Source organism: Papaver somniferum, unplaced genomic scaffold (genome assembly GCF_003573695.1).
Source record: "Papaver somniferum cultivar HN1 unplaced genomic scaffold, ASM357369v1 unplaced-scaffold_24, whole genome shotgun sequence".
NCBI lineage: Eukaryota > Viridiplantae > Streptophyta > Magnoliopsida > Ranunculales > Papaveraceae > Papaver > Papaver somniferum.
In genome coordinates this window covers 5,765,811-5,789,276 of record NW_020634374.1, presented here as the reverse complement: position 1 = coordinate 5,789,276, position 23,466 = coordinate 5,765,811, and the positions used below count along the sequence as shown (strand labels likewise).

The 23,466-nt window shown below is 36.4% G+C and overlaps 1 protein-coding gene and 1 long non-coding RNA gene across 3 annotated transcripts; one reads left to right on the top strand and one right to left on the bottom strand.

Annotated features, from left to right (window-relative positions):
* Window positions 1–420: 420 nt before the first annotated feature.
* On the bottom strand, window positions 421–17,819 carry LOC113341048 (nuclear pore complex protein NUP205-like). 2 transcript variants are annotated; one of them, XM_026586084.1, is made up of 45 exons: window positions 17,388–17,819; window positions 17,193–17,288; window positions 16,981–17,055; window positions 16,794–16,898; window positions 16,552–16,662; window positions 16,117–16,276; window positions 15,627–15,712; window positions 15,275–15,397; window positions 14,951–15,178; window positions 13,887–13,976; window positions 13,607–13,768; window positions 12,801–12,917; window positions 12,520–12,726; window positions 12,160–12,261; window positions 11,920–12,063; window positions 11,543–11,673; window positions 11,291–11,410; window positions 10,677–10,800; window positions 10,376–10,573; window positions 9,832–9,950; window positions 8,869–9,019; window positions 8,674–8,786; window positions 8,501–8,582; window positions 8,312–8,398; window positions 8,146–8,223; window positions 7,672–7,878; window positions 7,399–7,491; window positions 7,209–7,322; window positions 6,893–7,063; window positions 6,705–6,760; window positions 6,510–6,582; window positions 6,217–6,407; window positions 5,980–6,109; window positions 5,804–5,881; window positions 5,006–5,170; window positions 3,994–4,134; window positions 3,786–3,923; window positions 2,911–3,054; window positions 2,503–2,607; window positions 2,302–2,415; window positions 2,064–2,198; window positions 1,873–1,973; window positions 1,289–1,423; window positions 1,085–1,214; window positions 421–752 (listed from the first exon to the last, which is right to left on the bottom strand). In XM_026586084.1, the coding sequence occupies exons 1-45, from the start codon at window positions 17,526–17,528 to the stop codon at window positions 669–671; spliced, it is 5,655 nt and encodes a 1,884-aa protein (XP_026441869.1). In that variant the 5' UTR covers window positions 17,529–17,819; the 3' UTR covers window positions 421–668. The 2 variants fall into 2 exon arrangements, with proteins under 2 accessions (XP_026441869.1, XP_026441870.1); XM_026586085.1 differs by having other exon boundaries at window positions 1,304–1,423; window positions 17,388–17,528.
* A 135-nt stretch (window positions 17,820–17,954) lies between these two features.
* Window positions 17,955–19,115, top strand: LOC113341052. Its single transcript, XR_003355738.1, has 2 exons — window positions 17,955–18,126; window positions 18,308–19,115. It is a non-coding gene; the product is annotated as an uncharacterized LOC113341052 (long non-coding RNA).
* The last annotated feature ends 4,351 nt before the right edge of the window (window positions 19,116–23,466 follow it).

Sequence of the window (23,466 nt, the reverse complement as noted above, 5' to 3'; positions counted from 1 at the left end):
TAAATTGGCTCTATAATTGGTTTATCAATTGTTAAATCTATAGTTAGTCCTGCATTCTTTATAGTCTATACACAACAAACTAGTACTTGAGTTAAGTGAGGCGACATGAGTTAATGGCGCTTATGACAAGCACAAGAAACGCAAGGAACTTTTATCCAATCTGGAAATCACTGTGGGGAGAACCTCACACTTTCCTGTGTGGGATATCTTCAATAGCAGTGTAATAAAGTCCCACAATAACCTCGAAACAATATTTAACCTCTGGTGCAGATAACAATAATGATATTATAATCACAGCCTGGGATATTATCCCTAACCTCTGGAGCACTGAGTATGGGTTAGGGATATGCATTTACTGCCCAATTCTTGGTTGCAGTGCATTTTCATTTATCCTTCATCTCTTACAATCAGATTTTGGTCAACTCGTTTAACCTGGAGATGATAATCTATAGAACAAAGTATGAAGAAAAATAAATGCACTTCATTCCCGATTCCCAACTGGGGATGATAGAACAAATGTACTTTTACATTATCTCAACTGAGAAGATTAGAAACAAACTTGGCCTATTACTATTACATTATCTCTGCATATTTTACAGGATCAGTGGTACATCACAGAAATATATGTATAAGATCTATACCTGATTCTCCAAATAATCGCAACAAAATTAGGTGGACAACCTTTGAATTGTCATTTCTTTGAGTGAACACAAGAGCCTTCGGAAAATCTTTAAACTGTGGCCTGTTTTATCCTACAAGACAAAAATCGAAAAACCAGCATCAAAACAATATTGCTCAGGTATTATTACGAAGAAGTAAAGAAAAAAAAAAGACTTTGAATTCAACTGGAAACACCCATATCTAGATAGTTCTAACAATGGTTAAATTTGCAACCTTTAAGATACTTCAACTATTTGCCTTCTATATTCAATTGTATGTATCTTCTATACTTGACTTAAATAATTATGACAGAAAGTAGGTTGCAGGCTTTTGAATTCTAAGTTAGTTGGGGTCATTTCTACAGGTAAAGGCTTCATAGACAGTTAACTGCATTGACTTTTGTTAAGACATTGATAAACCATACCTCGTTTAGTAATTCGAGTCTCTCCAAAACTGGAAGTAACTTCGCGCACAACAATGAAATATCCTGGTTAGGCTCCTGTTTGCCATATGAAATCATTTTTGTGGCATCGCTTGAATCAGGAATCGATGGCCTGCAAGGAGAAAAACAGATTTAATAAATATTACAGAGGTAAGGTGCGGAGGAAGACCATTAGTAGTTAAGTACCCTTGAGGGCTATACCGTTCCCGGAAATGGACAAGGAAGATATTAAGCACGTGCTCCGCAAGCGGAAGCAATAAAGTAATTAGCTGGTCCCTGTTACCAGCTATCTGACACATTTCAACCATCGCAATATACCTCCTGAAACATAAGAAAAACCGTCGGACAGGGATACATGAAAGGTCCCTTCTATGAAGACTTCAAACAGCAACATTGAACATGGCAAACTTAAATGCGAGAAAAACACTTTGTAGTGCCAAATGACATACAGAAAATCGCTACTGCAGATGCACAAGTGATATATTTTGTCTTTCTCGCATAATTAATAACCGTTGCCCAACATTTCCTTATCCAGAAATGACTGAATAAACTGATTCATTCATGCATTCAAATGTTTGGCAAACTACGCAACAGCTATTTACTCTGACTTCCTTCAACAACATATTTATTTCACAAGTAGACTAAAGGCAACAACACCTGGTACCCAGATTAACTAAGAGCAGAAATAGATATTCAAGAGACGAAACGGAAAGGTGTTGAACTCGTGAAATTTTCAAGACTATAGTAAGCAATTGCAGCATTAACAGTACCTTTTCTGAATATTGTCAGTTGACGATACGCAATCCTGTCGCACACACATACTGATAATTTCATCAACCTCCTGCCTCGACAGCTCATTAATATCTCGAATCTAGGGAATCATAAAATGTTTGGCTCAAATTAACAGGAAAAAGAGAAACAAGAAACTGTATATCAACTATGATGAGTATCATTTTACTACCTTGTTGAGCAATGCAGATTTTTCCTCCGCGGCTCTATCAAGAGCCACAGTCACAGAATTAAGAAGACGAACAAGGTACGATAATCTAGGTCGCTCTGCATTAGGTACCCGATAATCACTAGCATCCTCAGATACCTGACAAAATCAGAGGCATCAATATACATATCTTTCAAAACTAAGTAGTTTACACGAATTAATTTGAATGGCAAGCAAAGAAAATTACTGATAGCCTACATACCTGCAATCTAAGAGACTTCTTTGTAACCAAAAAATAAAGGTAGGAACTCAAACTGAAGGATATCCTAAAGAAGATGAGCTCTGACGTCCTTTGTTTCTGATGAGCAATAGTTAACTACAAAGCACAAGGTGATACGACAACATATTAGTTTCTTTCATATTTGATACTGAAAAAAAGGAAAGGTGACTAGAAGTGGCGTACCGATTGCGAGAAGCAGGACGCAGCATCAAGGGTAAAGATATTACTCATCATACCAAATAATCCTTGCACAAAACCGTATTCATCGTTCTCTTCGTACGGCCAAACCTACACAATTTTGAAATGTATGTAGCAAAAGAAGAAGATTTGAATAACAAGCTGTGAGGAGTACCAAGGAATAATTGGAGAGAAATGCATGAAGCAAAGCCACTGGAACCTAATTTTTCAAGATATCACTGAAAATTGAGCTACTTCTCCATTTGCATAATAACGTTTTGGCTTTCAGATTTCAGTGCATTTGTAATAATGTGATGCAGTTCAACCACATGATCTGCTACATTTTTACCACCAAGGACATTCTCATCCGCCTTCTGTGAAAAGAAGTATTGTGGTTTTTAAAAGGACTTTTACCTTGCTAAGTATGCTGACAACAAGATTGATTTGTTCCATGGTTAACTCATCTGCTTTAGAAACATCTTCCCTGATAACTTGATCAAAGAGCAACTGATGTCCCTTCACAAAATCAATAACCTCACGAACAATTTTATTCTTCACCTATTTCATATTGAGAAACAAAACTCAAATATTAAAACTTATAAGATACATTACACTGGAGGTTTAACTTAAAATAGGAGACCCACTAATTACAAGCACAAAGATCTTTCATGGATCAAAATCACAACGTCCTACTGTAGCACTCAACTCTCTGCAATTTGAAATGGCAATTCGTAAATGTTGAGAATCATCCCATGTGGACAATGAGAGAGTAGTGAACTAAGTACATAAAGCATCCTATACTACCACTCCACTCATAGCCAATTTGGTCTCAAAGCAGATGTCCACAAACTTGACAGTTAACACAATTGATTTGACTCCATAAGCATAAACAATATATTCGCTACTTCCATACAAACTTAATTTAGAATTCCAAGAAAAAATCAGAAATCTTACTCTGGCAACTAAATATTAATAATTCAGAGGCTACCAAAGACATGAGAAAGGAAAAACAGAAAGATCCAAATAAATCAACGGAGATAGCGAAGCTGCAAGCATGTCTTATCAAATGGAAGGTTTCTATTTGAATTACACTACATAAAGTTCGTATCATATTCTGATCTCAGAATATATGCACTTATTCCACTACTTAAAGTTCGTCTAATACCATCACCTAATACCTGCTTTACCAAGAAAACCTAATATTGAGTAACATGCAATCACTTGATATGCACTCTTCCAATTCAAGTCCACAGAAGTATCAAGCACATGTTAAAAAGAGGGTAACTAACCTCAAAGAACTCGGATGTATCAACCAAACAGGTTAACGAAAAAACCAATCTCAAAATTGAACATATGGCACATCGCTGCTTCTGAATCTCCATGGCTACATCTCTGCCACCTTTAGCTTCAGCCCGATTGAAGCCTCCCTGGAAACGCACACTCTTATAAGCTCCATTCACACAGAATGAGACAAACCAGTGAGTATAGAAACTATACCTTCAATTGCAAACCCATCATCTTGCATGAAGTAAGATGTTCTATGGCACCCATAGAAAACAAAACTTGGGCACCAGGCTTCCCATAACTGTGACTAATCCTCAACAGCATAGCAAGTTCGGCTTCAAGAGTAAATCCTCGCTGCACATAACCCAAGAAATGTGAAATACATTGACGACGATACAAATTATACAAAATGACATCAAGAAACTAAACAATCCACAATAGTATAAAAAGCATATGATATCAATTATGCATAAACTGGAAACAAATTACTATACATACACCAGATCTACTGGACAAAAAAAAAACGAATTACCAAGAAATACAGTACCAACTATATTCGAGTAGGCTGACAGTAATATAGCTATTCAAGAGGAATCTTAGTAGGTGTAATAACACCATTCGCACATTTCTCTAAACTCCATGAAACTAAAAACTATCTTTCATAAGCCTTCATCACTTGTCATTGAAACGGAATAAATGGTAATAAACAAGAGATTCGAGTCACACTGTCACGGACACATTAGCGTTCTCTCCTTTGTAGCTATGGAAAAATAATAAAAACAGGTGTATTGGCTCATATTTAACTCTATTACGAGTTATTCCCTATGCTGAGTGTGCTCAGAGGTTCTGTAACTTAACACGCTACAACAGTTCCATACTTAATTAGTTGTCTGAGGTCAAAGTTCATAATACATCCTCTGGTAAACATGCATTGCAGCTGTGCCAATTAGTTAATTGATCCGCATTATGGAACCCTTTAGTTTTGATTCTGTATAACCAATACAATTGTTTTATATTATAACAAACATAGAAAAACTAAGTGATAAGGGTTTCAACTTCCCAGCTACAGATAAGTGGCTGATCGGCAGTCAAGAACCAAAAACAAGAAAATCAAGAGAAGAGTAATTTTAATCATCAAAATATGAAGTTATGTATTGCTATTAATACACGTCAGCATAGCATGCAAAGGGAAAGGAAGTGAACTTTCGTGGAGTAAGGGGCATACCTGAGAGGATATATTGCTAATGTCTGTCAAGCATGACCTTAAAAAGCCTCTGCTTTGTAACTGGCCCAAGAAGAACCGCTCTTGATCAATACTGATAAGTGCATCCAGAACATAAAATGCTACTGTTTTTCCAGCTTCACTACCTTGAATTGCATCCTTAGTTACCTACAACATATAGATAGGGAAATTGAGAACAAAATAAAGTTTCCCTGACTCCCCCTCCAGCAGCTTACTTCATAAATCAAAGAATGATCCGGTTTTAGCATAAGACGGTTTCAGTGCATGGTTAATCACCAAAAAGAAAAAAATTCTAAGAAGATGTCAACATTTAATCACTTGGATTACTAACTATGCTGATATATGCAGACAACAAACAAATCACAACTCTACTCGTCCAAAATTGGGTAGATAACCAAAGATCGGAGAACTTGCAACCTTGGTAGTCTACTAAGTTACATCATATGATTAATCTCCTGCGGAAGAATGACATCTTGAGACAGAGAATTCGATAAAGGAAGAGGGTACCCTGAAACTGTTTAACTAAAATCTTCAAGCCGTAGCCGACCAAACTAGGCAAGAGTTACTAGCATCCAATCATGTACAATTGGTAAGAAAATGCTTGAATCTTCATGTGGTTCTGTAACGTGTGCAGCCAATGATTGACTATACAACTTCTTTTAAAGAAAACATGACTTAAGAGTGAAGCATCTGCAAATGTTCAAAAATGCAACTTCCAAAATCTAAGCAAATAATGATAATAAATTGGTCTAGAACTATTTCATAGAAGAAGCAACATACCAAATTTAATATTGCTTGTGCCTCTTTTCTTAGAATAGAAAAATTGGCCTGCGCTAATTCAGATTGTTCTTTGTCAATCTGGAAGAATATACAGAAAATATATTTGAGAATGTACTTTCACATTAAAAATTTGAACTATTAACCATAAACTCTCCCAACAATGTAAACTAGGATACCTTTTTCATATCCAGATCCTCCTCGCTATCTTGCTCTTCCCGCAGCAAGAACTGTAATACGGTTGCAGGGACATCTGGATCAAGCATATGCCGACAATACTGGAAGTAACTCAGAAGTAATGCATACTGGCTGAGATTTTAAAAAAAAAAAATCCCCTTATCAAATACCTTTTCAAAACAATCGTAATTACTCAGCAAAACGGACAACACAACTAATGCTAAATTTGACATACATACCGTCTTCTCAAAGCTTCTGATGATTCGGGTCTAAGGATCGCCATTATAAGTTTGAATAGTATGGAATGGCAAGCTCCATTTGACAATTGTTTCACCAAGAGCACATCAAGACAAGTGAGATTATCCGAATTCATACCACCAGGGGATAAGAATCTTTCATCCCGTAATCTGGCCATGCATGTAAGTGAAACCTACAAACATCTCAGATATCGGAAAACAGGTCAACAATGTAAACAAGGAAAGCAAACTGAATATAAAGATGATGACTTGGACATGATAATGGAAAACAGTACCTGAGTCAATAATGACGCCATCTTTAGAGAACAATCAGGGGAAGCAGAAGCACTTAAAGAAGCATCAAGCACCCTGACCATGACAAGATTCAAATAGTTATACACAATTCAAGAAAAGTAAACTGAAACCCGACAAGTGACACCTTTACTCACTGATCTATCAAAAGAAAAATAAGTTAATAATTTTGTGCTTACTCGAACAAAATTTCAGAACGATCCTCGAGAAATGTCATTCTTCTAGATACTGTTACCTGAAAGCAATTGACGGAAAGATGGTACATTTAGTTATGGACCTAATCGAAAAGAATTAAACACAAAAAGAAAACATGGAAATATGAAATAGAAAAATTTGCAAAAACACAATAGAACAAGAAAACATCAACCTCAACAATCTGAGACCAGCTAGTTAACATGTGAAGTTGGGCTGCCTGTTCCTCCAGGTTCTTATTATATTTCCAGCCCCATCTAATCAAAACCTGGATTGTCTCTCTCAGATCCATGACATCAGCTTCACCACCGACAGAGCTCATAGCAGGATTAACAAATTTGCTTTTCTGTGGCCAACAAACAACAACTAGAAGTGAAACCTTTGTACAGAACCCTACATAATGGACTAGGCATTGATGTTGATTCTTGCTCACTCTGAAAAACGTGGTACCAGATATAAAATACCCTGAACTGACATGTAAAGGAACCAACCTGCCACAGTTTGTCACAGAATGAAGCAAGGTTAATTAACCGATCACCGCGTTCTGAGAAATGATAAACACCACCTTTTTCAGATGTTGCGGGATCTCCAAGTATGTTTTCTACCTACAATAAAGAGTAGATAGTTTAATCTGGTATAGTCTTACGAAGAACATGAAATATCCAAAACATTTGCACTTACGGGCAACTCATATTTCAAACTAGACACAAGCTGAGAACTTTTCATAGAGGTATCAGGACATCTAAACTGGACAACCTCGAGCAACTCCAACACCTGAATTTTACACAAAAGGCGTTAACCAATAAAAAAGAAGTGATCATCCATAAACAAAATTGTCAAAAATTATTTGTAAATATGACCCTAATTTAGACAAGGTGTGAATTTAAAATATTTGCTCAATGATGCAATTAGCTTGAACAAACAAAGTTAGTTAAGAAGGCTCTCAAACAATGCCTTAATCTTGCTGATTGATTTTATTCCAGGATGGTCAACATTTGTCTGGAAGCTTGAGTGTTTAGGTAAATAAAGATCAGATCCAAAGTCACTAATGCTCTGCGCAAACAAATGACCAAGAATACTCAAGCAAGTTTCTCTATGTGCAGATGCAGTCATGTCACCAACATGCAACTCCAATGCTAACAGCTTCAACAGCCATGCTCTCTGAAAAAGAACAACGAGCGGATGAGTTTCGCATATTCAGGGCACACCAAATAGAACACAAGTGTTACAAAATAAATAACAATCAATTAAATAGTATAACTCCATCTAGTGAACATCGGAGAGTCGAGTGACCAACACCTTTCTGAATACTCCTATAACTAGTACAACATTTAAGCCTAAAAACAAAACACATTTGACTAAGCTAAGAAATAATGATTAACAGCAGAAAGCACTGGAAAAGTAAACTAAGTAGGAATCATAAAGAACCTGGTGAAGCGAACTAATACGAAGGACCTGGTTGTTGTTTCTTTTAGGAAGAGCAGAAACACCAATTGTATACAAGTGCTGGCATCATAAAGAAAAGCAACTGCCATTAGACGAAAACAACTAGTCTTGTAACTATGAACAAATACAGAATGCTATCAACTCGTACCTTTAAGAAAAACTGATATCTTTTGTTGCTTAAAAGGTCCATGGTAGGACCAGATGTTAATGGATCCGTACAAAGTTCATAAAGAAGCTGCAAAAGAATAAGGAAAAAATCAAGAACTTCAGGATGGCCTTGTACCATGTTTAACAACTCTTAGTAATACCAAAATACAAAAAAGCAGTGCCAGCAGACCTTAAGTCCAAATTCATGCAGCAATGCATTAACTTCTGGCTTGGAGAGGTTTTCGAGAATATCAAGTATCACCTTCAAGCAACTGCATACATATATAAGAAAATTATTATTCAGCAAAACATCAAAAGTGGTATGTATTAAAATGGATCAGCAATAACTGTAACAAGCAAAACCTGTAATGAAACTTTGGCTGTAGAACTGTCCGCTCTACTGACATATCCACATGAAACTTGAGAAGCAAATGTGTGATATTTGGGGGTGGGCGGTTGATATTATCGATGAGCAGCTGATAAACAGAAAGGAAGTTAGAACCCACCAAGAAAGTACATAAAACAACTTTTTCAAAAGAGATACCAAATGGTGGGAACCTCAATTATAAGAACTCCTATGTCATCTTTAGTGTCTTCTATGGCCTGAGACTCTTCCGAACGTAACTCTAAGCAAGCTGCGTAATCTTCGATCAAACTCTGTGCAGCATTTGACTTTAGTAACAAAGGGACGAGCCCAACCATGCGAGAACTGTCAAGTCATAATGAAGAATCAAATTTTATGAAGTATATAAGTGAAACAGCAGCTAAAACACAGTACATTACCACAACAAGTGGTAACTTTCTGGTAAAGGAAGATGTCTTTGTACAAAAAGATGAATGATTGTAGTTTCATTAGATGGTTGCCTTCAATTGACAAATCGAGATCACCTTCACACAAAAAATGACAATAATTTGTTCTACAATCAAATAAGTAATAAACAGCCTGCAGTTTTCGGACTTGCATCCCAGTGTTTGATATATTAAAAGTGTTTTTAAAATTCTATCAACGGTGTCAGCATATATTCTGTGCACATCTAGGATTAGGATAACCAACGCACTACTATTCTATAGACCATTGCCATCCGAAACTTCTAAATTGTCATTCTTGAACTGCATATTATTATAATCTCAGTTATTAGATATTCTAGAGTGACTTCATTATTGTGATGACCACATGACAGGATTAGCATCACCAAGAAAAGTTACATTCTAGCAGAAAGCAGCAACATTTCTTCAAGTAACACTTTTCTGAGACTTTTTAAGATCAAAAGTAAACTGAAACTTGCCATCAGCTCCAGCATTAACTGAAGTATCCCATTTCGTAGGATCAGATAACAATTGAACTGTTGTGACAGGACATGTTACCAATTCACATTATTAAACACACTATACACATAAAAAACAGGGAAGCCAAATAGCACGAGTTATTTCTCTTAAGACCCACCACGATATTGTAATACTAGCGCCAACAAATTACATGCTCCAACAGAATACAAATTAAGAATGGTTAAAAAATAATACCTTAGAATACTCATGATCTTGATTGAGCTTTGCTGAATTAGTGGTTGAAAATCATATCTTACATACTCCAACAGGGCGACAACTTGATTCTGATCTTGAGAAAGGATTCTATCCAAAGGCTGCTAGGTGAAAAACATTAAGCGAGACCATGGTTATAAAAGAACCCTATCAGATGCCATTGAATAAACATAAACCAACTCAACCATGATACTGACGATGACGATGACTCGATGACTGTGTAGATAGTGCTGGCTTTACAAGCAAGCTCTAGGCAACTTTTAATACCTATCTGCTGAGAATTATTAGTGCTACATTAGTACCGTCGGTGTCATTCACCGCGTAATGTGTGCTTGTCTCCTCCTAATTTAGTTGCTTCCAACACTTGACCTCCCTTTTATTTGTGGTTTGTAATAAAATATCATTTGTAACAGCTCGCATTTCAAATGCACAAGGACTACAGCCCCTTATATCAAGCAGTGGATATTCGACCCCATCAAATATCACCCTATTAGATTGTAAAGTATGCAAGGATTATAGATATTACCTGGTATAAAGGACGCCAAAAGTCAGCTACAAATAAATCCTTCTCCAAAACAAGAATAATAATTTCCAAGGATAGCTGCACAGCATTTTCTAGAAGGTGACCATAAATTTGTGTAGTTCGATCATCTATAAGGCCGTTGACTCCCGGCAAAAGAATCCCCATAATATTACGAAAGATGGCTCTACCACTCATGAAGTCCTGTAGCATCACCATAACACACACAATAAGAAGATGTCGTACATATGAATATATCATTCGACATGGTTTTTCAAAAAATAAAACAAGAACCAAGAATACGTACTTTCAGCAACTCTAGCACAGGGACCTGTGTTTCAAGGGGAGTTGACTGTGACTGTGCAGAAGACTGCGACAGGTGAACTACATTATCAATGTCCTCGTCCTCAAGGTCGTACATGCCCAATATCCTGTAACATACAGACATTGTTATAAGTATAGAGTCGTTGATCTAAATCTAAATAAAAATATTTCCCAGGTAGGAACGCATCATACTCCCATGCCAAAACCAGATGTACCTTTTTCATAGCATTTTATCTCATTCGAATGTAGTAAGTTAACTAGGACGAACATCATATGCTGTATGACTTTGCCAGGCATATAATCTTAATTTCGGTATCTGACATCTCTTTACGCTAGATAATCAACATGTATTTGCATTGGAAGAAGATCTTTCTTTTTTTGTGGAGTGAAATGGAAGGGTAGTGGGATCTAGGGTTGTAAGGTAGTGAGCCTTAACCCTTCATGTATTAATAACAATATTATTCATAAAAAGACACATCATGCAACGCCTAGAATAGGAGAACTGACAACCTTGTATGCTAAATATTTACTCAATCATATCTATGGAAAAGAACCCCAAAAAAGCTAGAACCAATATTGTTTATAAATTACACTTACATTTTGAAGTGCTGAAGGCAAACGACAACCAACTGCCATTTCTCACTAAGATCTGCATACGCCCTCTGAGGAAAAGGCCCAAAGACATGATCATATACAAATCTGAAGATGCCGAGGAACCTGGAAGAAGTAAAAAGTATAAAAGTACTAATTTAAGTATGAGATCAATCAAATAGATTGAAACATTACTAACTAATAATTAAATGTTATATTAAAATAAAAGGGATGGGAAGACAAAAGTGATAGCATTACCTGCGTCCTCTATCGCTCACATCTCTCTCTTCAGCTATAAGCGCGTTTAACAAATTAAGGAAGGAAATTGTTGAAGGGTATTTCTCCATCCTCGATTCTACTTCATTCAACTCGAAACGCATATCATACACCTACAGTTTAAGAAGTATGAAAGCAGTATATTGAGCGGTAACTAGTACTGCAACTGAGTAGCATTCATTTCTCCAGGGTTTCAAGGTTCAATTTAAGTTTGACAGTGTTTCACCAGGTCTTGCTAAAAAAAAATCTGAATTCAATTGTCATAAGGATTCAAAATATGATTCTTCACAAATGCCGGAACTCAAATACAACAAGAATAGTAGACTAGATTGCCAATGACCATTGCCAGAAGTATTTACCTGTGTAGACATCTGCTGCACACTAGACCCGGATGAAGGCCCAACAACTACTGGCAGATCATACTGTTCGAGGTACCTCCAGATAGTATCTTTTAGAGCGGGAGATACTGGAATAAAAACGCGTATGGCATTCCGCAGAGCACCCTGAAAGGTATATGCATATCACATATCAGACTACAGACACACTTTCACGAAAGAGAAACTTCACCAAGACATTGCCATCAGGAAATGGTACTGAACCTTCAAATAAGAAGGCACATTTTCGTAACTCAGCAGCTTGAATAAGGGTTCAATATCAGGAAACCAGTTTTTCCTTTCATTTGGATTTCCATTCTCCACAACCTACAAACAATTTGAGAGATGTCAAAATCTGAGTACTAATGTATGTGTAACCTGTGCACAAAAGAAAAAAAAAATAAAACAATTGATGGAATTAAACCACCAAAATTTCTTCAGCAGAAACATTGTGCAGACAAGGACATTGGTGGCAGAACTGCTTGCAACTTTCATGGCACCCCAAGATGCTTTAACAAGGTGCCATGATGCTTTAACAATTAGACACAGTTGATGTAGACATATATACAAAGGAACGGAGAGAACCTTCTGAAGAACATTCAAGTACGCAACCAGTGCTTTTGCATCACCCTCCTCAAACTCGGGCAACATAGTTCCAGAATTCTGATGAGACTGCCTAAACCTCTCTTCATAAATGGATAAGCAATCGAACAGAGTACTCCACCCTACAGAGCGGAATGTTTTACCCTGTAGTAATTCCCAAACCTTTGAGGCACCCTCCTGACTAGATGCCTGAAAGAGAACACAAAATCGTAAAATCACTACTCAACTTAGTGCTCAGCATTATAAAAGTGGGATTTGCATACCAATGTACTCAGCATCTTCAGGAAAGCAACCAGTGTCAGAACATTAGTATGATCCTCTCCAGCAAAGTTGACGAATGTCCACAAAACCTCGTTGTCAGACAACAGATGTGGTTCCTTCTGATAAATGTTAAAAGCAATCAACGATTAGTACACAGTACACACTTGGTGCAACCAACCAGCATAAACAAATATGGAAGCACTATATAAAAATGCTACCCAGTTACATAACACATGGTTATTGGCGCAGTTGGCAGCTTTATATGTTAAATGACTGCCCTGCTCTAAGGATTCTTCCATCTTTCTCAAATCTGTTGGGTATTTTTGGAAATCATAAGAAGTTGTCTAGTTGGTGTCAGTGCTTCTTTTAAAGATATGTGCCAGTCCGATCAGAAGAAAGTGGAAGATTCATTGATCAGGAAGCATGGACTCCCTAATGTTAGTGTGAAGGTTCCAGTGTTTTATCAGGAATAATTTTTGTTTACTTGGAGAATTTTTGTTTTGGTGAGTAAAGCTTGGAGAATTTTTGTTTACTTGACCACTGTAAATGATTGTATGAGAATAATTGATTGGGTTCGGCTTATGAAGTAATTCCTCCACTCCACAATGTGAGGCTGACTGTGATCTATATAACGGTTGACACTTTCAGTTACTTGTACTATTCACCATCTCTTTCATAATAAAATTAGGTTTATCAAAACAGAAGAAAATCCATGAACCGCAATTCAGTGTCATAGTATGACTATCTTATCGTCTACAATTATATACAAACATTGGAGACATAACCCGGAAAATTAATGTATCCTGACCTGATAGATTTCGCTAACCAATTCCAAGAGAGAAACAAAAGGTTGTGGAGAGTTTTCAATGGTCTGTTGAGAATCCATGTCATTATCAAGTTTGACGTCGTGCAAACCAGTCATGGGATACGCGCTAAGGGCACTCATTGCCTTCTCTTTCATTTCTTTAACCTAACAAATGTGTTAGCACAAATAAATCATTCAAACAGCACAATATATATATAATGAAAGGAATTCTTGAAAAATGGGATGCAGAATGCTTCAAACGTGATCATGTAAGCTAACTGACCTTGTCTCTAGCTAGAGGATGGGAGAGGAAACATGTCATCAACTTGTGCATATAAGCATTGTACATATAGATCATATCCTCATCATCATGCTGTACAATCACACACAAAAAATAAAAACACAATAATTGATTGCAAAGTAAAGCATTTAAAGAAGTTAAACCTAGAGAACAATAAACCAACTGTATAGTAAAAAAACACAACTTGCATACAGTAAGATACTGCTTCTATAAACCAATCACACAATATACATAGGCTTATAAAACAAAGCTGGTTACACCACAAAGAAATAAGCACCGATGTTACTGGCTCTTGCTTGAGGAAGCAAATTCATCTCAAAGAATTGCTCCAACCTTACATATTACCCATAAATAACCGTTCTATTTGTTAATGTCCAGGAGCGAATGTTAAAGATGTCCTGTCATTCTTTTACTGTGAAAAATATAGATGATCATTCCCCTTTCAACCCCCTGAATTCCAGTGTCCTCAAGTGGTCAGTCAGCCATGGTCGTGTAAGAAAGTGGGTTAGTAGTTAGGACAACCCATGTGAAGCCGAGATGTGTGGGAACCTACAAATTCAAAGTTTAACTGTCTTGATGTGCACATGATTTGGTGATGTTAATCACAAGTCACCCACGGATTTTGTGAGCCACCAACTTGGCATAGCTCCGTCAGCCTTCTGATGCCAAGTATGATGGCTCTGATTTCACTTTCAGTGGCACCAATTTCGATGCTACCAATATCTAGCAAATATCCTGATCTAAAGTATTTTACCTTTGTTCAAAATGTTGTATACTTCAGAAGACTATGAGCTGTTTTATGAGGTGGAATTCTCTAGGTTCAGCATGTGAGAAAAATCATATGGATGTCCTAATTTGGGGAAAAGGCAAAAGTTTTTCCGACATATGATGGCCCAGTAACAAAAATTCTGTGAAGAAAATTTCATTTTTCGACTGCTTAATAAAGTAATATACGAAAATAGCAGGGCCTAAGAATGACAATTGTCATGCACATAAACAAACCTACTTTATAATGGATAAAAGTAGTTTTCAGTTAGCAGGTGAACCTGATAGGCTGCAGTTCGGAGAACCTTATCCAGTAAGAACTGGAAAACATTGCTTGAACATATGACCTCCAAGCATGAAAATATATTCGCTAGTTCACTAGATGAAGACCCGGCTATTGTCTCCCTAGTAGTAAGTCCATCTTGAGTTAACATCAAATGTACAGCCCAGGCAAGTCTAGTGACATCAACAAAACCTTCAACATTGGGATCATTCCCAACAGCGATCACCTAAAACAGGAGGAAGATCAATAAACCGTGAGGAAGGATTTGAATAATTAATCTACCTTTTAAACATAAAAGAGAAACAGTCACAGTTAAGCTTACAAGTTCATGAAATTCCCGTCTGAAAGAAGTATCCCCAGCGAGCGTAGAAGCTTTATCTGGTACCGTGCTTAAAGCATCTGATATGAAAGTGGTTACCAGAGAAAATAGAAGCCCGAGAGCAATCTGCAGAGGCATTGGGTAAGAAACACATGAGAAGGCACAACCAACAAAAGCCCCTCCTCTGGATAATTTTGTTTCTTTCTTACTATGAGTGGCTCCATGGGATTATTTGTTTACAATTTAAGGTACAAAATTGAATCTTCTCCAACCTTCTAATATAACTTATTGCATCAGTAACTAATGAATAAACATGAAGAATTATCAAATTGCCCAAATGAATAATAAATAACACCTGAAGCTTTTGAGTTGCACTGCTACCATTAACATCGGTGGCGCAGTCTTTAAGAAGAGAAAGGACATCCTTTACCTCCTTTGGACCTACAAAAATCCACAAAAATGGTCAAACAGAACAAACAGGTGATTTAAATGTACCCATAATCTAGCTTGGTGATCGGTGCAACTAGAAGACTAATCATCTCCATAATAAAAAAGAGTATTTCTCAAGACTCATAATGTTATAGGGGCTCAATGCTGGTGTTTGGGTTGACCATAACCACTTAAGTTCTGAATATTCTCACCTCTGTCTATCGATACTCAAACACTTGCTCAAACAACACTCAACCTTAAGAACCTTGCCAAAGTTAAACTCAGTTATGGTATCTGATACTGATACCCTTCTCCATAAAACATGTGTCCACATCACCTAAAAAGAAAAGTCTTTTTACAGAAAACAAAAGTCTTCTGCAGCCAGATTATGAAAATATGGTGTTTACTGTACTTACCCATTCGAACTACGAAGGCAGAAAGAACAAGGCAATGACAGAGAAGAAGTCGCTCCCTACAAACAACAGCACGTCTTTCCAAAAGAGCACTTCTAGAATCAATAATATGCTGTTCACTGTGAGGTCCACCCAAACCCGCTGGTTCCTCCCGATTAAGTTCCTAAAACACCAAATAAAGCTCAAAGTTAACTCAAAGAAGAAAAGGCATTCAATTGGTAAGGCAACTGAGAAGTAGGAGAACTTGTGTGAGGTCATATTAAAGGCAGCGTAGATGGGGTTGATGAAAACTCTACTAGCACTACCTCGATAACAGATGTGGTCTATGACAGTGCAATTGTAAATTTTTGAAGTTCAAAATCTATAACTATAGACGTTCAGGCCAATGATTTTAGTATTTAAAACTGAGAAAACAGTAGCATGAAGAATATCCAAAACCTTTATAAGAGTCATTATTCGTTGTCTAAGGCCAGCATTAATGAGATTTTCCAAATACTTCTGTATCTCAGCAATAAGATCAGCTTCATGTCCTTGATCAAGAACGACAGCCTGCACAACCACCACCCACCCAAACAAACAAAATGTGTTAAAATGGAGGAAATGATTTTGACTGGTAGAGGGACATTTCACTTAGAAAGTAGCAGCATACTGATGTAACCATGCAAGTGTTATTAGCTTACCCTTAAGAGATTGAATAATGCAGCTAGCAAATCTCGTCGCTCAGTATACCATATTCCAGTTGCAATGCGCAGAATTTCCAGAGGCTCCCTATCTAACATCCCCCGCTGAAATAAACAAATGTGAAAACCAAATAGATAAAGAAAAAATCATTGAATAATCAAGGGAACACAAACAACACCAACTTACTTCTTGATTGGTAGCAACAAGCAACCGCACGCAATCTATTTCGTTGAGATGGAGATCGTCACTCAATTTCAACGCCTGCAGTATTCATAAGCATTATAATTTGCGTATGTATAAGTGTAATATGGTTGTATAAGGCTAAAATGACATATACTGCCGATAATTGTTTTCTGAGACTCTAATCATCAAAAAAAAAAAAGTGTAGTATCACTTACAATCTGAACATCCTGATCATCCAGTGATATTGGTGGAGAATCAGCAAGTCTTACTTCTTTAGATTGAACTTGAGATCTATCAGATGCTTTAGGAACCTAAAATAAATCAAATAATTACATAAAAAAACAACAGAAATAAACAAATTATTATCATCAATACAAAACCCTAGAAAATGTAAGAGAAAAAGACAATACCGGATATGATAGAAGTGATTGAAGAGAAGGTAAAGAACTTCTAATCGTATGCATTAACTCAATCCTTTCACGAGGAGTTAGAGAAGATGTAGCTAACACTATTGATTCAGTCGCATGGAGAAGAACTTTCGCTGAAACCATTTTTGTTTTCTGTAAAATCGATAAATCTCTTTCTTCTGATTATGATGATTCTTAAGTGCTGAAACTACGAAACCCTAGAAATTCGAGTGTGGTTTCATCTTCTTAATAGTTGGAAGAGCGGGAAAGTGTTTATGTTTGCGATTTCTCAGTCGCGAGCGAGCTGTGACTGTGGACTCCAAACGGAACTCCCTCTTTTTTCTTGTTCTTAAACCCTACTGTGAATTTTTACGGGAGGGAGGCGGATGAAATGAGAAGCACGTTTTGGGGCCATGTTATTGGTAGGGGGTTGCGTAAATTTTAAGTTGGGCCTGGGGCTAAAATTAACAAAATTGCAAAGTGAAAACTACTACCACATCCATTTTTCAGATTTCTTACACTAAGAAACCCACGTAAAAGCTCAGGCACACACCCATTATCTGAGAAAAAATTTCACACAAACCCATATTTATTAAAAATAGTTGTTCCTTCCTGTTATTCCTTCGCTTCTATTTTTTTTCCTTTGATTTCCTTCTTCCTTTGTTTTCTCTTTTATTCCTTCTCTTTTCTCTTTGAACCGACGTACCTGCTTGAAACTGGCGTCGCAACCACAAACCAACAGGTATGGAATTATTAGGTTTGCTTCTAATTTAATCTTCATTGGACGTGTTGTATTGCAAAATTATGGTATTTTTATTGTTTTAGAGTCATAGAGATTTTGGATTTAGGGCTTGTGGTCTTATTCCTTCTCTGTGCTGGTTAGGTGTTGTTTGGCTTAAGAATTATTTCTTGTCTGAATTTAGGTTTTGAGTTTGAAGAAATAAGAAGAAGGTGTTTGATTGAATTCTGCAATGAAAAATTCATCTCATGTAACAGATAAGATGCGTACGCGTGAGCTTAAGCTAAACGAAACAGATAAAAATTTGTCACTACGTAATCGTAATCCACATATAATTGAATGGGAAGAAGAGTGTGATGGGTATGTATATATGTTCTTTCTTAATTAATTCTATATTACTAATGATTAACTGTTATTTCTGCAAATGGAGTCCTTGAACATTGAATTTAGAGAAGTTGGAGAAAAGGTGTACAATAGGTAGCGACACTAGGTGTTGCGGGTTCTCCTTCTAAGCATCCTCTTTTTAAGATGCCTCGGGATCTTGGTCCATACACTGACTTAGTAGAGAGTTACAAGAATGACAAAGTGGTGAGTTGTTAATTGTTAGGCTTATGGGAAACAATGAAATATGCGTAAGCACTTAACTAATGGAATTTTTTTTACGCTAACTGATATGGATTATATTTTGCTCTAAGTTGTTACTTTTTGAGATTTCATAATTGTAGATAATGCTGACGCGAAAAACTCAACGCCAAGTCGAATTCCGCAAATGAGTGCGGCTCTATATCAAGTTTTCTTTGATTTTCATTTTTCATTTGATTTTTCTTGAGCTTTGCCTAGGAATGACATTCAATTTTTATTTCGTAAGTATTTTCTTGTTTGTAGTGGTTGCATAATCTATTATGCATCTACAAAAGTTGTTGGATAAGTTGATATGTAGTTATGAAAATGGATGCATAACATGTTATGGATCTACAAAAGCTAATGTATAACTTGTGATATTGCCCAGAAAATGGTTGCATAACACGTTATGCAGCAACTTTTTTGTCATTACTAAAACTAACAAAAACAAAGACTGCATAACTTGTCATGCACCTACAATAATATCTGCATAACATGTTAAGCAGCCGCGAAAATAGAGGCATAACCTGTTATGCATCCGAAAATACGGCTGCATAATGCATTATGCATCCGAAAATACGGCTGCATAATGCATTATGCATCGAGAAAATTGTTGCACAATCTTTTATGCATCGAGAAAATAGATGCATAATGCATTATGTATCTATTTTTTATGTACGCACTAATACAATGGCTATATAACTTGTTATAGATGCATAACTTTGTTATGCAGTGGAGAAAATGGTTGCATAATTCGTTATGCGTCTGCATAATGCGTTATGCATCCTTTTTGGCGGCTACATAATGGTTATGTATCAAATTTTCGAAAATTTTGCCTAAAATGATGATCACCTCCGATTTTTTCGTGAAAAACAAAAATTTGATATTGTTGTTTGTACTCGTTGTGTAGTTCTCTTAAAAAGATTTCCAACGATATAAAATTGGTAAAATTCCAAGGCGCAGATTTTTAGATATGTTATATCCAAGTTGCGTTGCCGATTATACCCCTGAAAAATTAGGCTGCATAGCAAGTTATGCCTGAAAAAATAGTATGCATAACGAGTTATGTATTGATTCTTAACAATTTCGGATAATTTTGGGTGTCACGATACCTATAATTAATTGTGGGCCTGACAATGAGAATATTATTTTTTGGGCCTGCGCCTAAGTTTCCCAATTGCAAAACGCGGTTAACCTTTGGGTCTTGCACATTGCGCTTTTTCTTTCTTCTTATTTTTTTTTTTAAAAGAAGACTTTATTAATCATCATCAACAAAAAGAAGTTTAGGGATGTCAAGAGTATGAATAACTTACAAGGTAAGTGCATGAAGCTTTGGTGGTTGGTGAACTATGCTATATTATGGCATTTATGGAAGGAAAGAAGCTCAAGAGTGTTTGGTGGTAGACACAAATTGGTTGATGAGACAATTCTGCTCATTATGAACACTATAATCTTGTGGTGTTTTGAGAATGAGGTGTTTGGAGGATTTACTGTAAATCATATTCTTTTTCTTTGGGTCAATATTATTCACATGTAATGTATGTGATTAACTTTGTTCTGGCTTTGTAAATACTTTTCTCTTTAATATAACCTTTTTACTTCAAAAACAGAAAGAAGTTTACAAGCATTGGATGGAAGTCTGGCAACAAGCTGGGCTCCAATCCCTTTTTGGATAACAACACATATCCTATGAAAAAGGTAATCTCCAACAGTAACATTCTCATCATGACTAGACATGTAATTCCGCAGCCTTTTCAAGAACTCCACCGTATCACTCCCTAGCCCGCCTAAGGTAGAAAAGGCAAGAACACCAAACCACATCCTCTGACTAGTACATTTCTCAAGGTACTTGGCCCTTTTTTTAGCAACCGCGCTATCGATTGCCCTTTTTTTTTGTTCTTCTTCTTCTGAAACTAGGCATAGGCCCGTCCCCCCTCGGCAGCGTAGCCACCGGGTTACTCCCCTTGAGAAAACTCGACACCCTTCCCCATATGTAATTACACAAGATCTCCAATTTTTGAGCGGAGACTCGAACTACTGACCTCCTACTTGAGAGTCAGACTCCTGACCAACTGGGCTAACCCCAGATAGTTCGCGGTTTTGTTCGGATGTTGGAGAAAGAAGGAATCGAAATGTAAGCCGAATTAGATTACCATGAGTAAATTTGGTTTAGTTCAAAACCAAACCGAATTAGTTCGGCTAATTATCATTCGGCTATACGGTAAAACAATTTTACACCTGGAATTTTTTGGTTTTAACTTTTAATATTAAGATGGAGGATTACATTCGATGCATAGATATTATTTTATTTATTCATCTTCTTAACTGAAACCTTTTTAATGAATCACACCAAACTCACAATTCTAAAATCTCTCATATTTGCAAGTGCACTGAGATAAATATATTGAACAAAAGAAATATTCTCCCAGAGAGATCGAAATGCTTGAACGCATTCCAAATAAGAAACTCATTTAGATAATAGAAGAAAGTCATTTGTGATTCCAACGACCTTGAAATTTGAATTAATCAATGTCATTGAGACTGATTTATTTATAATGGTGTTTGCATATTCGGGTATACTTCACCCCCTTTGTGATTATAACACACACAAAAAAAAAAAATCAATCAATCTATAAAACACAGTAAAACATAATCAGTTATTCCAAAACAACAAAGATGACAATACCTTCGGTTAACCTTATATATCTATGACTTATCGATAATAGTTGTCTTTCATTATTCCATCAAAGAACATATCTAACAGCTTACTGGAACGAAATGAAAACCTTATAACAACAAAATAGATCCTCGATTTCCACCCTAGATACAAGTCAATGCCAAACATATCAAACAGTGGTCGAACTTATTAACTCAATTTTCCATACCTGGATCCATGATCAACTGGCTCACATTTCTCCTTTTGCAGCAGCCAGGATAGCAAACATCCACCTACCTCAAGATGAACCACCATATAAGATTATTTGTCCATGCACAAAATTAGGAATGTACACCACCAATTCTAGTTACAAGTGTCTACTCTGAAACACCAACAAAAACCTTCTTGCAACCACCACCATCTTAAGGACGCTATCATGTCCACCAAAAATACAATTTTTCTTGTGAAAAACATATTAAAAGAAGGATTACCCACCTTCAACATCCTCAACAAGATACAAACCAATACCAACATTTGTCCAAATTGCAATGTTGCACCAGAAACAACAGTGCATCTTTTCTTCTATGCCAAGTTTATGAGACATACTGGCATGTGCTTATCAACCATCTTTCTAGCCACCTTAATTACACTCATAGGAACTCTACTCCTTTAAATATCCCACAGACAATATCCTAAATTCTACAGAATAAATCCCCTACTTTCTTCACCACCTCATTTTGTTTCCTCTTCCTGGATTTTTAGTAAAAAATGAGCTTATCTACTCACATTAGACCTAGCGCCCAGGTGGTTCGGCCACGCCTAAGACAATAGCAACCGTCAAATATTGTACAAATAACATTCCAACTGCGGAAGGAATTCACCTGGCAAGAAGGGGTTGCTCTCTATTTTACCATATGTATTACCAGCTGCAAATCCAAATCATAATCGACAAATTACACTGATAATTTAAGTATGGTGGGTTCCCAATAATGGAACGGGTCAAACCAAACACTGGCGTGGCATCTAGAGGCAACCAGGACACGTTGAGGCCGGTTTCATTTGCAAAGACTTCATAACTACATCTCTAACAACCTTAAGACAATCTCTGGGATAACCACTGCACTGATAGCTGAAACTTGGGTCATGTTGATAGCAATAAGACGATCGAAAAACAAATAATGGACCTAAGTGTGCTTTGAAACAGACTCAGAAAACTTGGATAGCCTCGTCAAAGCTGACAACGAACCGCCTTGGTATTTCTCAGGTATGATAACAGAAAGTAAGTATTGTGGTGAGACTTATTTCATATAGCACACTAAACCATAACTACCAAAAGGAAAACCATACGGCAAATGAATTAGCAATCCAAGCAGCATACGGAAGCCAACTAGGGATATTGTCGACTACGATATGAGACCATATTGTTTCATATTTCTTGTACATAATCATATTAGTTGACTCCTTGGGAATAGATACCCACATATAATTCTTTTATAACATGACAAATAGTATAATAAAATTATTTTATATTAAAAAAAATTTGATAACATAAAATGGTGCAAAAAACTAACGTGTCTATACTTATAGCACACAAAAAACAATAATTTAGGTTCCATAAATATATATATATACTCCCTACATCCCTATTATAAATGAGGGATTTAAAAAATTTGTAGTCCTATTAGATTAGCGGAATTTCAATTCCAAGGTTGTTTTTTCCACACACCCTTATTCATGATGCATGAGTATCGTTAGTTTAGCCTAATGTTAGATGGGGATAAATAATTTAATATTTTGTATTGGGATTATGTAAGGGTATATTGAGAAAGTAAGAGAAAATTTATGAAAACTAGAAGTTTTCTTATTATAAGAGAATAGACCTTCTTCACCTATGTAATAGGGATGGAGGGAGTATATCCTAAAAATGATCCCAGTATGGTAATTATAATTGTCTTCTATGCACCAATAAATTAAATGAGTCAATATAGTTTATTTGACAAGGTATTACCACATTGCTAATAGTGAGTCCAAAATATAATGACTCGGTGTGGGTATCAACATTTCTT

Coding starts and splice junctions, on each gene's coding strand:
- LOC113341048 (XM_026586084.1), bottom strand. CDS start 17,528: ATGGTTTCAGCGAAAGTTCTTCTCCATGCGACTGAATCAATAGTGTTA. Junction 16,277..16,551: donor GAATAATGACTCTTATAAAG/GTTTTGGATATT, acceptor TTGGTGTTTTAG/GAACTTAATCGGGAGGAACC. Junction 12,262..12,519: donor ACTTGAATGTTCTTCAGAAG/GTTCTCTCCGTT, acceptor AATTGTTTGTAG/GTTGTGGAGAATGGAAATCC.